Genomic DNA, 15,781 nt, shown 5'->3' with positions numbered 1-15,781 from the left:
AAACACCATTCCTCAACAAACTTGGTATGTTAAACATTTATTAAAAATAAAGAGATCGTGGTAATTTTATTTTTAATGATGAGTTTACAAGTTAATCATGACAGGTTGTACATACAGTTTTAGAAAAATCATTCTGGATGATCTTTAAAGATATACAGTGCATATGAAATCTTATTTTCTATGCATAATCAAAACCATGGTATATCTGAAATTTTTATAGGTCAATAAAAAGATTTTTGAGAAGGCTGTCTATAATGTTATATGCTATAAACTTTCAACACAGGTTTAGTATTGATGGTCAAGCAGCTACTGAATGTTAACTGGTTGAACAGTGACCTACCGTTCTCTGTATGTGAACATGCAAAATTCTGTTCTTATGTATACGCACTTTTCTCATAGCATATAAAGGCACTTCAAAATACACTAACCATTTTAGGGAACAAATGAAGATAAGCAGTGAGAAAGCAGTGTCCTTGTCTGAATCACATCAAGTTACCACTTGAAAGGTTTAATTACTAAAAGAGGAAAGGAATGGAGGTCACAGGGAAAAAAAGAACTGGCTAAAATATACCACGGTTTCCCTTAAAACCCAAAATATTTTGTGCATTACATTTTCAGAGGAAGAAAGCTGGGTTATCACTACAGCTCCATGCCCAAGAACTAGTTCAGAATAGTACTGACTTTTTAATAAAATCTCTGAGGAAATGGCTATAAATTCCGTTTGAAAAGCTTGTGGGATCTTCCTGAATGAAAGATGCTAGGGAGAGGGTTGTTACTACTACTGAAATTGCTTGATCTGTTTGTAGGTTCGTAGGTTTGTAAGTTTGTCAGTCATCAAGTTTTGAACTCTGTGATGAGTTATGTTATTTCACAGTTTTGTTCAAAACAGTTTAGTTATTTCCAAGAGTGAAGCAAGGAAAAAAATTGGCTGCCAAAGAGAAAGAAACCCAGACAACTTTTGTCTGAGAAACTCTTGAAGCAAAGGCTTGATAATTGCTATCAGTATGGTCACCACACCAGAGATGTGTTGTTCTCTTTCTTTTAAAGATATGCCCACAATAAGCCCATTTGTGATGCTGAAATATCTCTCTCAGGAGAGATTTCCTCAAACTTTATCAGTTAAATTCTGTAAGGATGCTATCTCTTACCATCCCTATCAGGTCCCAGTAGCCACCGCATCATCTGTGTAACTGGTGTTTCTGGTGCTTGAGTTTGGGCACCAGAGCTGAAAACAATTTTCTTGCAATCTGGAGCTGTCAGATGCATTTCTGCGTTACCTGTCCCACAATACAACACCATGGAGAAATTTCCTGGCTTGATTCATGTGGGTAGAAGAGCCAGACTGGTGGGAGGGAGTGAAGAAGTAGACAGGAGAAGGGTCAAAGAAGAGGAGGGAGGAAGGGCCTGTGATTCAGTGCACAGGGACTTCGAGGACTATGTGGGAACCAGTGGGGATGACAGGCTGAGGGAAGTGGCAATGTATGTGACAAGGGAGTATGAGCATGGAGGGTGCTGTCTGGAAAGAGACATGTGGTAGGAAAGGACAAGGAACTGGGAAGTGGTTAGGGAAAACAGGAAAAAAAAACCATGACATGGTAGGTGGATCTAATTAAGGAGTTGAGGACTGGCAGCCAGGGATGAGGAATGATGCCAAGGACGATAGTCCTGTGTGAGCTGGGGGGATGGGGTGGACAACCGATGGTAACACTGACACAGTACATACATGCAAGAGGCTGAATTAGCAGTTTGCTTTAATGCTTTAGATTTTTATGTCGTGTGTCGTTATTTGAACCTAACACTTGCCTTGTGTGGTTTTTTTTATGTGCAGGGTTATTCTTCAAAAAAAACCTGGCTCAGATTCTGTTTTATCTGAATATGCAGGGCTGAAATCTGCAGTGATTCAGGAGTTGATTGACAGCTGAATGATTCGGGAGTTGATTGACAGCTGAATGAGGCACCCTTGCTGTGAGCGTGGGGGTGAGGGGGCAGGCAGCACTAGTCAGAGGGTGAAGAGCAGCTAGGAGCTGTGACGGATACGTCCTTGTCATCCCCCTCTGTTGCCCGGGTCTGTTAGAGTCCTTGCTTTACCATGCAGGGGCTTTTTTGTTTTTTTCAGTCAAGGTTGTTAAAGTTGAATGCAGCCGAGTACCAGTAAAATGGTAATATGACCCGGTGCAGTGTGCGGCACTGGATAGCAGCTCTTCAGGACAGCCAGAAACTCTAGCAGGGGCAGGAGAGAATGCAGGTGTATAGAGTTCCCCATTAGCAGCCATTACAGCCAGCTAATGGATAACTTATTCCTGTCCTGGTGCAAACATGTTGACTGTTTTTTTTGTGTGGGGATTGCTAATGAGCATATCTAGAAAACTACTTTTAGAACAAAAATATCTGCAGGGTATCTTCCATTACTCTCATGAGGACTGTCTATTAAAAAAAAAAAAAAAAAGGCATTTTTGAAAATGTCCATCTTTAATTTTTTCAAACAAAATTCCAGATGGCTATTATGAGAAATTTTAATGAGAATTATGTTTCCAGTAGAATCAAATCAATTTTATGGGAAGCACTGTAGCAATCGAGTTATCAAAGCTGTAGAGAAAAAGTAGGTACAGTTTTTTGGATAACAACTGTATCCTTTTGCCTTCTGTCAACATTGCAGGACTAAGTCATTTTCTAGTGTCAATCAAAATGAGAAGTTTCCATCAAACTGGAAATAAAACTTTAAAATAATTAAAATGATGTAACATTTTGGAAAAGCTTTTTGGGGATGTGGCAAATCATCATTACATAGACTGCAAAAGAACAATATGTGTTTCAATGAAAATATGTTCAAACACAGGTGAATCTTAAACTGAAAATAAGCACTCTTATATATGAACTACAAGTTTATATATTAAAAAATTGTTATTGATTGGTTGCAGTGTAGACTCCATTCAATTCAATACCAAAATACCCAGTCTGCAATTATCAGGTGGAAATAAATAGCTTGACTAGCCTGTACGAGAGCAGCAAATGAAAATACCATGATGTTTTCTTGGCAGGCAGGGGTTCTGCACATCCTGATTAGGGATGCTCCAGAAATAGACCACAAGCACCTGGCGAGGCAGAAGACAAGTACATGCAAATTTAAAATGCATGCACTTCTCATGCACTCTCACAGATTTATTTTGAATAATTCCCCATGAATATGGAAGACGCATCCCTTTGGACCCACCAAAGGCTGCAAAGCTGCGAGGCAGGAGGAGGCCCTTGTCTCTCGGAAGCTGCGAGCGGCTCCACGGTGGAGCAGGGCTCCCATGGGTGCATGGTGGAAGACGAGGGCTCACGCCCCAGCCCTGGGCTGCCCGGCAGCAGGCAGCGGGCGCCCGGCAGGGTGGGGAGGGGGAGCCCCAGACGCCAGCGGCTCTGCAGGGAGCCCCTTTGCGGGCAGGCTGCCTGCAGAAGCGTGCTGCCCTGGGACTGGGGGAGCAGGGGTCACGCTGCCCACCCGGGAACAGCACCCGCACGGGGAGTCCGCAGAGGCTCCTTCGCCCTAACCGCACCCTCCCGCACCGCACCACAGCCTCCCGCAGGCAAACCCCACCAGCCGTAAAAGCAGTGGGGCCCTGCAAGGCCCCAAAGGACAGTGCACAAAAAGACTCTTGCTCCAAACCCAGGGAACACGTGAAACCCTGCAACTGTAGAGGTGGCGGGCTTTGGTCGCTTCCACGGAGCTAAGCCGAGTGCCTCCCGAGTCTCTTTATTCTGACCTGCACCACCTCCAGAGCACAGCTCTGGTTCACACGCAGCCTGAGCTGATTCAGAAGTGCCTCGGCAGAGCTGACTCTACAGAAAGGTCAGCTCTACATCATTGGGGTGTGCATCCCGTGGAGGGAAAGATGCAAAAGAGCCAAAGATATGTGTGCTCTGAAAGGCGTGTTTAATGGAGAGGGCTACTCCTTTTTTCTTCTATTCCCCGCTCTCTTCTTTCCCTGCATCAACCATGTCAGCGCCAGAAAGAAAAGGACTCTCTGTCCTTTCAAGAAATGAATTCTCTCTTTGTCTCTTCCATTAATTTTGCATCTGAGAAGGATTCCACTGTTTTTCTGGTAACTTTTTCTCTTGAGCTTCCTGTAATGTCTCTTGACTGAATGATAATGAGACAGTTCAGGTAACTGAATCAAATGTTAAAGAAAGCCAAGTCTGATACTAATATCTTTGCTTTTGAAGAAGGAAGATATGAGAAATTTTTCAAAAATGTTTTTTCAGCTGGGCTTGGTAGAGGGCTCTAAGATATGAATTGACTTGAAGACACAGATTTAAACCTCTGTTTAAAACCACCAGAGCCCCTACTCTTGAACAAGGGGAGTGGAAAAAAGGTTAAAGAACAAATTGAGAATTTATTTGGGAATTACCGAATGTTGCTGACTCCATGACCAGAGCTTTGAAAAGACTTAAAGAAAGTGGAGGCTAGAGGGAAAACAAAAAAAATGTGGGATGACACAGGTAGAAGTCAGGGAGTAGCAGAAATAAGTATGCTAAGAAACAGAACAAGAGACCATTTACACTTATGGGTCATATTGAAGGAAAATATTGTCAAGAAGTTAACAGTGTCACCAGGGCTGGGAGCAAGTGCTAAGCAGGACGCCAAGTTTGGGCTTTGCTTGGGCAGAGGAAGTGTGAGAAGGGAGTTTGCTCTTTGGTCAGAGAGTCTTGTGGTGCTCTGTACAAACAAGCTTTTGCAGGTATGCTCAGCTCTGACAGTACAGCTATTCATTCTGAATGAAAGAAATGGCAAAATAAAGGATTAACAAGATGTATACTGATCTTTTCTTCTTCCCATTCTTCTTGCTCCTAAAAAATCCTCAAACAATCCAACATAAAAAACCCCCACCATTCTACTAACAGTTTGAGCCAACTTCTTATAACAAGACTGTAACCATATTACTGTAGTAGTACTCTGCTTAAAAGCTGAAGTAGTAATAAAATCCTGAAACACTTTGACAGAATGTACGTGTCTCTAATTTTTAACATTTTCTCTTTCTGAAAGCCTTTTAGTATTTAGCTCTTTACTGACATTCTCCCTTGACAGTCTTGCACTTAAAGCAGCTAATCAAAGCAAGTGACATACTTAAATTGTAAGTTCTTGTTCTCTAAAACAGCCGTGCATAATGCGCTTAATGTGCTCCATAAAAATGCATACAACACCTAATTTAAAAGAAGTGTTTAGACCAATGACCATAGCAAAAGTTAGGAATGTTAGAAGTGAGACTTTGGTACTTAAAGTGCCTCCCTTTTGCACATAGGCAGAAATCACAGTGTCTATCAAAGAGGTGGAATAGAACCCAACATACAAGAACCAGATTATTAAAATGAAAAGATTGTACCTTTGTATTTATTCTGCAATTTGTATTTTGTATGTACATTCATAGAACCAACCTAAGAAATATTGCTCCAGTAAAACATAAGAAATAAAGGAAATAGAGCAAAAGAAATAAGAAATAAGGCAAAACAACTGAAAAGGTGACAAAATGGAAACTGAAAATGCTGCAGAACTGATTTATTTCAATACGAGACAAAACAAGCAACATCAAAAATAGATTTTTAAAACTGCAACAAATTTATATAAGAAAGGTTTCAAGGAAGGCTTCAATGAATGGATAAAGGTTTTGAGAAACCATGTCAAGAAACTTTACTAGAAAACATGGTATGCTTCCTTTACTTGGAATGAATGTGCCAAACGTAAGTACATCATCTTTTCTCTGCCAGGAGAAAACTCTGCCGAGGCACTTCTGAAGGCAACTCAGGCTGCGTGTGAACCAGAGCTGTGCTCTGGAGGTGGTGCAGGTCAGAATAAAGAGACTCGGGAGGCACTCGGCTTAGCTCTGTGGAAGCGACCAAAGCCCGCCACCTCTACACTTGCAGGGTTTCACGTGTTCCCTGGGTTTGGAGCAAGAGTCTTTTTGTGCACTGTCCTTTGGGGCCTTGCAGGGCCCCACTGCTTTTACGGCTGGTGGGGTTTGCCTGCGGGAGGCTGTGGTGCGGTGCGGGAGGGTGCGGTTAGGGCGAAGGAGCCTCTGCGGACTCCCCGTGCAGGTGCTGTTCCCGGGTGGGCAGCGTGACCCCTGCTCCCCCCAGTCCCAGGGCAGCGCGCTTCTGCAGGCAGCCTGCCCGCAAAGGGGGTCCCTGCAGAGCCGCTGGCGTCTGGGACTCCCCTCCCCACCCTGCCGGGCGCCCGCTGCCTGCTGCCGGGCAGCCCAGGGCTGGGGCGTGAGCTCTCGTCTTCCACCATGCACCCATGGGAGCCCTGCTCCACCGTGGAGCCGCTCGCAGCTTCCGAGAGACAAGGGCCTCCTCCTGCCTCGCAGCTTTGCAGCCTTTGGTGGGTCCAAAGGGATGCGTCTTCCATATTCATGGGGAATTATTCAAAATAAATCCGTGAGAGTGCATGAGAAGTGCATGCATTATAAATTCGCGTGTACTTGTCTTCTGCCTCGCCAGGTGCTTGTGGTCTATTTCTGGAGCATCCCTAATCAGGATGTGCAGAACCCCTGCCTGCCAAGAAGATACGCCAGGTCACACACCCATGTGTGAAGAGTATTTTCTGAAAAGTAGAAAAATAATAGTAACCAAGATCTTAACCATTCCAAATGAGCGGTTGTATGCTGTATGTTTTAATTTCATTATTATTATAATGGTTTCTTTCTTTCATGTAGGAATTATTCAAAGTGCATGGGAATGATGGAAATGATCATTTGTTTTTAGCTCTTCAGAAGAGCTCTTTTCTGTGAAAAGTTGAAATGCATTATTGTTGGTACCATAACTCATCTGTCATATGGTAGATGTAGACATTAATGAACTGAATAATGTTAATATTAGGGGATAGATTAGTGAACAGATTTTTAAATAAAATTGATATGGCTGGAATTCCTCTACACAGAACTAATTGCTGCTGTTTTACAAAATATCATTCATGGCTGATGAGAGATGAATTTTAAAGCATTAGTAAGTATTTAATTACATTTCCAGAATTTAGTTGTCTTTCCATTACTTATTTGCTTGCTCTAATTGCTCTTTACTGTCTTCACTGGACTTTGATTCCTGCTTGGAGCATTTCTTATAATGTGTGTGCGTGTACAAATTTCATTATTATACCAAGTAAATAGAGTTGCTTATATCTACCCCCCAAAAAGGAGCCCACTGAGCTGAAGTAGTTTCCCTTAAGCCAACCATTTTGTTAAATATTTCTTTTTAACGTTTTTCTTCTATGTATCTTTTATCAGATTCAAGTAGATCAGTTTACATCTGTCTGTGGCAAAGCCTCTAAGTGCACTCTAGCCAGTAGTTACAAGGGGAGAGGTTTAACTGACTGGAGACCCTGCTCCCAGGAATCTTCCTCTCTGTTAAGGAGTTGGCCCCTAAGTGGATTTTTAAAGATATTCATAAATTTGGGACAGATACACTAACTGCAAAACCAGACAAATAATACGCACCTTTGGGCATTTTTCTAGAACAGCATTTTCTAAGTGGAATGCATTAGATTGACCATTAGCAAAACCAAAACGAGTCTACAGGCATCTTAACATACAGCACTTAAAAGTCAGTGCCGTAGGTTACATCCAGCAGACAGATCAGGCCCTGTGTTGAGTTCTTGGGAACAGAGATGGGGAGGTCTGTGTGTGTGTCCATAAATTTGTGAGCAGTTCTCAGAAAAAAACCCTCTGAAAACAGGTTGGCATGTCTGCTGTCAGTGAAAGATGAGGAGAGAGGGAGAGATGGATTAGTACAGTTTGGATGGTACATTTGTATGATGTATACTTAGGGCAGACTGTGGTATTACATTTGCATGTGTTAAATCCTCAGTTTCTCAAAGTATTTATTTCTGTTATGTGATTGTGTTGGGGAATGTCTGCACATATAAAATAACACTAATGTAAATTCTTCTCTGTTTGAACATGCATTCTGCAAATTAAGGTCAAGCTGTTTTATCTAGGTGAATATTTGTAAATATTTAGCATTGTTAATTTAAAGATTTTTCTCTGCTTGAACACGCAGTGTGCAAATTGACGCCTGGCTGGTTGCCTGCCTTGGGAAAAAGGGGTGCTTACTCTATGTTGGTAAAGACCACCAAGAACTTTGATTTTGGAGCCTTGTGCCTTTCTGCTTTTATAGATGGAAGGTGATGGAAAACTGTGGTGTTGTCTGGTCTTTTCGGAGCTTGAGGTAAGGGGGAAAAATGGACAAAGAAGAACAGTGAGAAAGTGCTGTTTGGAGACACCTGTTTCTGTTACATATCTACCAGGAACAGGATGAACTGGTGGCTCTGCTCACCCTCAGTTGCATGACTGTATGCTGCTTTTGTGCATAATTTTCATCTCTCCTTGGTAACCTTTACTTAGGGCAAAATACTGCAGTTTGGTCTCTGAAAATGCCGCGTAACGTTTCCTGTCTGGAGTATGTCTGCCTCAGTATAGTGATGCTGTCTGGCTGGTCAACGCATGTGCTGACGCACACATCAAGAGCTGTGCTTGCTCTCTGCCCTTCCCTGTGCACTGGTGGGGAAAGTGCCGGTGCCTATGCTGCATCGCCAGCACGTACAGAGCACCTCGTGTACTGCATAGGCACTAGCTGCTGTCTAGCACATAGGCAGCAGATCAAATGCGCTTCCCACCTGGAGGGCTTGTTAGCAGCATAACCCACGCAGTCCCGTGCTTGACAGGGAAATGTGGGAATGTTACAAAGGTGTTTCTGAATATCTCAGCATGATTGTGTGTCGTCCCATAGCATCCTCCTTGTTTTTCCACTCTCTAACATAAATTCCCTTGTTCAGCATTAGAAACCTTCTGCTCTTGTTCTATATTGTTATCCCTTGCCAGTATATAAGCAGAATAACTAATTCAGCATCAGGTGTGACTTTCCAATAGACTCTAACAATGGTTGTGGTCAGGGGAGGCATCTCAAAAGGCAACGGTTACGTTCAACCAAAGTTTTAAGCCTTTTTTTTTGAGCGAAGGCTCGTGAATTCATCTGTATCTTCTTTAGCATTTATGAGATTGTAAGAGGTAGGGTCCGTGGATTGAGTTACTTTCAGGAGAAAGGTTTCATGATAGGTGCTTGAACTAAAAAAGGCAATGTGGTTTTTATTTTGTTTTTAATAAAAGAGGCTTCACTACCTACACCACTTTTCTTTCAAGAGAGGGACTAGCATCCTACTGAGGCAGACATTGCTGCACGTCTTGCTTTGTCCTTAAATTCAGTTAACATTGATGATGGGTCTGATTTGGCCTGCACTGCTGTGCACAATGCAAAAGAGAAAATTAAAAAATATCCAACTAGAAAAACTTCAGTGGAGCTAAAAAGCAATGAGCAGTGTGGAAGATAAGAATTCCTGGTGACTAGATATACATATGTTACGTGTTAAAATATAGTATTGTATGTACCATTTTTAAAAGAACTATTTCTTTTTGATCAAAAAAATACAATTAAATCAGATCTCTCCTGAATGTTCTGGCTGTCATTTTCTTTAGCCTGTAGAAACCTGCCTTTCTGGTTTATGAAGCCACGGTGCTAACATGTAAAGCAAGATGGTATGACTCATTCGAACAATTCTTTGTTCTGTCTTGAAAGCATTGCTGATGATATTTTCAAATATACTTGGGTTTACCCCTAAGAATACAAGCCTCTAGCAAGTCTGAGTTTAATGCAAGGCAGATTATGTAATTTTTGCCATGCCACATGATGTGAATGTAATCCTGTTAACATCTTTGATAGTTTTAGTTTGCAGTTTTACTGAATTTTGCCGTAATTTTATCAGGGGAAATAAGGTGGCTTTTCTTAGTTTGCAAAACTTTCTTCAAATGCAGTAAAAATGTATTTCAGGACTGAGAATTAGCCACTTGGGGATTCATCAGCAAAAGAGCTTTCTTAACACCACTTGAAGAGGCAATTTACTTGCATGAAATTGTGTGGCTTAAAATGAGAACTTTAATTGAATATCAGGTTGCAGTGGTTTCAGCAAGGGTCAGTGTTTTACCTGAAGAGTGCTTCTCAGTGCTGGGAAAATATAAGGTTAAGGAAGGTGAGGTTAGAGGGGTGTGGGGATACCTGCTGACTCTCATCCTGGCAGTTCCCTTGCGAAGCACTGCCTTGTGTACAAGCAGGCATTGCTGAAGGATGTGAAAGGGATTGGCGAGGAGGGCCACAGAGACTGCTGCACACAGTCTGTTTTGGATGAGGATAACCAAAGTGTTGAGCATCTTGCTGCTGCAGAGGTGGAAACCCCCCAGCCATTGTAAGCTGGATGGTTTTGCTCAGCATTTCCCCACAGCTGGACCACCTGTTTCTGCAGGACCTGCAATGATGGACGTGTTAACTGAGCTGTGTCAAGAGAATAAATTAACAGGCATTTATGTTTTCTCTCAGCCTAGCAATATAAGTAAAAAGGAGTTAAAAAGCTTTTTAAGCATTGTTACCATTTATCTCTGAAAGGAAAGAAGGGACTCTAATTTCAGCCAAACCAGGTGTGAAATGTGCATGTTTCTTGGGGATAACACACTAGCTTTAGCCTCCACAGGAGGAAAGCTGTGCCAAAGACTCTTTACGTAGAGCCCATTGCAGTCCTCAGCTGACTGAAGAAGACTTCCAGCCAAGAAGGCTAGGTCAATCTGAAACTGGTGCAGGTTTATGGAAGTTAAACTCCTGTGAGACTTAAGCTTCTTTGTTTTGTTAGTATATTTGATTACTCCCAGGAGTGTGTATTATTATTGTAACATGCCTCAATGGAAAATTGACAGCTTCATCTTTGCCGCTGGATTAGTATTTCTTAGTCCTGCTAATAAAACTGACGCTATGAGTAACGTTACTGGTCACACAAAGAGTGGAAAGCTCATTGAAAGCAAACAGATTTGAGCTTCACGATCACAGAAGCTCTGCATGCCTTCGGTGGGCACCACTCCATGTTCCCTGTAAGGCATGGTGCAGGCAGCCCTTTTTATGCCTTCTGCAAGGGTTTACTAACCACACTTTGGTTAATCGTCTCAAAACCCTGTGGCTCTGAGCAGCAGGTGGTGGAGCTCCTTCTGTCTATAATATTCTTTTAACGTTTAGTACCCAGTTGGAAGTGTCGCCATCATTTAACCGCATGGGTCGTTTGGAGTCAGGGCTGCTTGTTTATTTTGAGATTTTCATGTGTCTGTTTCTAGAGATGCCTGTCCAATCCTAGGTTCCCAAGACATTGTATTGTTTAAATGATAACAGAAACAGTTCCAATGGTGAAGGTAATTTGCCTTATATGATGTATGAATGATGAGATAACTACATGCTTTTTCGTGGGACATCTCTCCTGCTTCTTTGAATAACAACTGATTTAAAGATAAAATGAGGCAGGACAATTACTGCTTCAGTCATGAATCCCTGCTGTCTAATAATTTAACCTGTCTTTTAAAAATTTTTTTTTAAGGCGTGTTTTGTTTTGTTTTGTTTCTGTCTTTTTGCTGTAGTGCTCCTGATAGTCACTCTATAGCTAAGAGGGGTTGATTCTTGTTTTTACATTGTTCTTACAACCCAAGTTCAGTTTCTTGTTGAGGAGTCTGATGATAAAATCACTGTATTGCTCTGCTTTATCCAAAATGCTAAAATGAGATTTAGTGAATTTCTGCTTCTTTTAATCATGTTTTCCCCCAAACTGTTTTCTGTTTTGTGGCTGATCATTAAGTCTCACTGTACATGCTGAGGGAATATGTAATTACAGCTGCTTAGTATGATGGCTTTAGACTGTTACACGCTGAGAACTTTTCAAGAACATCTCCTGGTTTAAGCAAATACATAGCAAAACTGGTGAATAGCATGAACACACAATTCCCAGCCTACCAGAGATGTTTACCTTGTCATGGCTTGCTTAGAGTGTGAGTGGCCATCTGAAATTGTTGTATTGGCACTGTCCGTGTGACCGTGTACAAAACCTGACCAAATGCACCTGCTGAAAAAAATGGATGCATCTTCACTGTCATTATGTGATTGATACTTCACCAGCAAAGTTAAATTAAATTATTTTTTAATCAATATTATTTGCCATTTAATTTTGAAATTATTTGTTCGTAGGCTAAAAAGTGAAATAGCACAAACAATATCCCACAGTTTTGTCTTCCTGTTTTTTTCTCTCCAGTGATTTTACTACAGTCTAGCAGTTTATACAATATGAAGCAGTTAACCAAAACCTAATTATGAGTTATGTCCGTATTTTCTTGTGGAATTTAGGACTGTAATAGTCAAAGGCTCTAACTGATTCTGAGAGGGGATCATTCTGTGTAATTGTTCTCAGTCTTCCTAGTCCGTTTGTTGTTGGCTGCCAGGTGAACCAACAAATAAGAGGCATTAAGGTGGAAGTCAGCTTTTTATAATGCATTCTCAACAGTATAATGTTGTGTGCAATATTGTCCCCAACATTGTTTGCAAATACTGGCGTAGACCCTTAATGAAGTACTATTAAAGAAAACAACGGGATTATTTCAATTCAAGGTGTTACATTGCTCCCACTTCCAATATCAAAAATATTTTTTAAAACCCCAAATAAAACCTAACCTTCTTTACAAAGAGCAGTAACAGAGCAGCCAGTGATGTATAATTTAGATCTTAAGGGCAAAGTTTTGCTTCCTGACCTTCATTGTCAGAGTTTGAGTGACAGGCCCATACTGGAAGGAAGAGTATGATTTTAGAATTACAATATGTCATGGGGATTAGAATTTTGATCAGAGAACAGAAATTTTCTAGAAAAATGCAAAGTTCACCAGCGTCGTGCTTATGCAAGTACACTTGAGCTTTTTTTTTTTTTGTATTTTATAACTATTGACCTGCCAGCTACCTAATAGTATTTACAGAATGACTGATAACATAAGTATGAGGAAAAAATACAGCTGTACAGCTGAAATTCTGTATTCTGAATTTCTGTACAGCTGAAATTTTTGTTAAAGACACTGGGAACTGCTGCTTTTTTTTTTTTTTTAGACAAAGCTAACTGAATGCATGAATGCTGCTGCACATAGCTGACAAAGGCAGAGCATCTTTGTGAAAAGGCTCTGTAAATTCTTTCCCACAGAAGTCAACGAAAGGGTCGGTTGTCCTGGGCTACGTATTTCGTCACTTAAACCTAGTGGAGATAGATTACTTTGGACTGCGCTACTGTGACCGAAGTCATCAAACGGTGAGTAAAAGACACAGCAGATTGGATTTTCCATATGTAAAATTTACCCTGTTTGTGCCATTTGCCTGTAGAGCATTAGACTGCTATACTTTCACTAACTTTCATTATTTCCTGGCTCAGGTTTCCAGTGATAATTTCTTTGTGTTTGTTTGCATTAAAGTCTTGGAATAGCCATTAATATCTTAGATAGGAACAGAATCAAATGCTAAATGTTGTTGAAAACTAAATGAAGAAAGTATAAATAGTACAAAATTATGATATGAAAGTAGGATTAATATTTTTTCCCTTTTAATACCGTGCCCTGAAGCCAGTGCTTGCTGCACTATGCTGTCTGGCTTCGCTTGGCCCTGCGGTGTCTGGGAAGCAATGTCCCTGGGCGTGTCGCAGGCTGCTTCACTTGGACCACTTGCTGAACGCCTGTTTCAGAGTGTATCCTATGGTTGGTGTGGTGGCTGCCTGTTCACTGGTAGAGCCCCAGGAGTCTGGGTGTTGGCAGTGTCATTTTCACCCCGCCTGAACTATCTCTGTGTCCTTGAGCCCATGCTCTCTTGAGTCTTCCTGACAGGGACTCATCAGACGTCTGAGAGCTTTTTCCACCAGGAGATTACAGTCCTAAACAGGCAATAAAATCAAAACCAGGCTGAGATATTTCAGCCGAAGCAGGCAGTGGCTTGGGGCAGCGCTGTCTGGAGTGCCCCCCCAAATGGCCTGCGCAGAGTTACTGCAGTCAGAGGTGAGGAGCAGGGGATGCTCAGCAGGTGGGACGAGTGCTGTCTTCACAGGGTGGTCTTCATGTTACCTTAATTTTATAAAGGAAATAATGCCTGGCCTGTGGTTAAATTAGGTCAAGCACTTATGCTTTTAAAGTCACTGTTCTGTGTTGAGAGTACTGCACAAGACCCTGACCTCGAGAGATGTCATGTTTCATCTAAAAATAATAACAAGTTATTGAATTGACTAAATATTTGCCAATTTCTTCTGTTTAGCAGAAGTTGAACATGTAGAGACTGAAGTCAGAACAGTATTAGTAGATCACTGATTGCTGCTGAGAGCCACAGGCTGCCCTACTCAACATATCTTTACTTCCGTGCCATAATCTAGACATTTATGAATTCAGTTCTTTGATAAGCTTCTAACCAAGTTTCATTGAATGGAGATGAAAGTCAGATTCAGCTGTGAACTAAAGGTAGACTGTTAAAAACAGTATTTTTGATTTCCTGAGGAAACTGAGGTGTCAATGAAGAGCAGGTAGGTATTTTTTGCTCTCAAAAGTTTTTCCTGTAGAGGCAAATAACACAGAAATGGCTATTACTGGGAACATTTCCAGAGGCATACACACTGTATTTAATGGTGTATAGGGCATTATGAAAATAAGAGAAGATTACATCTATTCTGTGAAAGGCTTAACACATAAAGGCGTGTTTTAGAACACATCCTGCTAACAGACCAGACGATTTGATTGTATGATACCAGTGCATTTTGTATTATGGTAGTGTGCATGAGCTGTAGGCTATAACCCCATTAACTCAGCCTCTCCAAATGTAAATACAGCCTTTTTGCCTTTTTCTCTCACGCGATGCTCTAGTGGTGTAAATTTAACGTTAGCCTTTGTCTTTATTCTTTGGCTAGCCCAAGTTCAGGAAGCCACCGTGCTTCTTGATTTTCCCATGGATTAGGAAGGCATTCATCCCACTTCCCTCGTTTGCCTGCTCTTGCACCGACACCGGTCATGCCGTGAGGGTACAGCTTGCACTAGCGCAGACACGGAGCTCTAGCCTCTCTCTGCGTGGAGGTCTACCGGCCCGTGTTTTGCCTGGCTTCTGCACTGGTGGGCAGGCGTCTCTGCCAGTCCCCTGACAGGAGTGCTGTGTGTCTCCCCCCGCCTGTGGGTTTTCTTTGCAGGGAAATCCCAGGTGTATGGGAGAGCAGTGCACACATCAGCTCTGTCCTGACACGCAGCTGGGAAGCAGCCAGGAGGTACAACCAGAGACCACGACGGTGGGGCACGTTGGGAGTGCACCTGCCCTGCCGTGTAGATGCTGCCACAGCGACCGACTGAGTCTGTGCTGCGGGCTTTGCACCTGGGCTGTGTTGTAGCAAAATATTGTGAAAATGCCTGTTCCTGTTGTTTGTCTGTGTATGGGTAATTAAGTTGACGCTGTTTTATCTGGAAAGTTCACAAATGAGTAAACCCGTGCTACTGCGTTTAGTTTTACACGTTTTATGACAATTGTTGCTAGCTTGCTATTTTTAGTGAAATCTTGTGAGTTCTTAAGAATGGCCAGTATAAAGGGAAAGCTTCCATGCAACAAGGAGCACCTTGTGCTTTAGCTGTAAACATATATTCAGTGGCACACTGAATATGGCTAAAATTCTCTGGGCTGTTGTGGGAATTAGTCCTGTAGTGGCTGGCAAGAAGCCTAGATTTGAATTTAGGATTGAATATGTTTTGCATTGGCCACAGTAGATTTCCTAAGGGAAAGGGAAAAGGGCTACCCTGCTAATTAGTTTTAAAACCATGTTCCTGAGTCAGTCACAGACAGAGAAACGTGTTTGGAGGTTTGACTGCCTATTAATACATTGCTCGTGGTGGAGAATATTTTATTA

The 15,781-nt window shown here is 41.9% G+C and overlaps 1 protein-coding gene across 4 annotated transcripts in view; it reads left to right on the top strand.

Moving 5' to 3' along the window:
• The window catches only part of EPB41L4A (erythrocyte membrane protein band 4.1 like 4A), a 136,850-nt gene that overhangs the window by 40,170 nt on the left and 80,899 nt on the right, over positions 1–15,781 (top strand). For 3 of the 4 annotated variants that reach the window (XM_075488559.1, XM_075488562.1, XM_075488561.1), the window contains 2 exons: positions 8,149–8,199; positions 13,070–13,174. In XM_075488559.1, coding sequence (XP_075344674.1) covers positions 8,149–8,199; positions 13,070–13,174 — 156 coding nt within the window. The remainder of the gene's footprint in view (positions 1–8,148; positions 8,200–13,069; positions 13,175–15,781) is intronic. The other variant, XM_075488560.1, reaches the window with a different exon arrangement.

The sequence above is a fragment of the Mycteria americana genome, chromosome Z (genome assembly GCF_035582795.1).
Source record: "Mycteria americana isolate JAX WOST 10 ecotype Jacksonville Zoo and Gardens chromosome Z, USCA_MyAme_1.0, whole genome shotgun sequence".
Classification (NCBI taxonomy): domain Eukaryota; kingdom Metazoa; phylum Chordata; class Aves; order Ciconiiformes; family Ciconiidae; genus Mycteria; species Mycteria americana.
The sequence above is the reverse complement of the archived record's forward strand: the minus strand, read 5'-3'. Positions and strand labels throughout refer to the sequence as shown.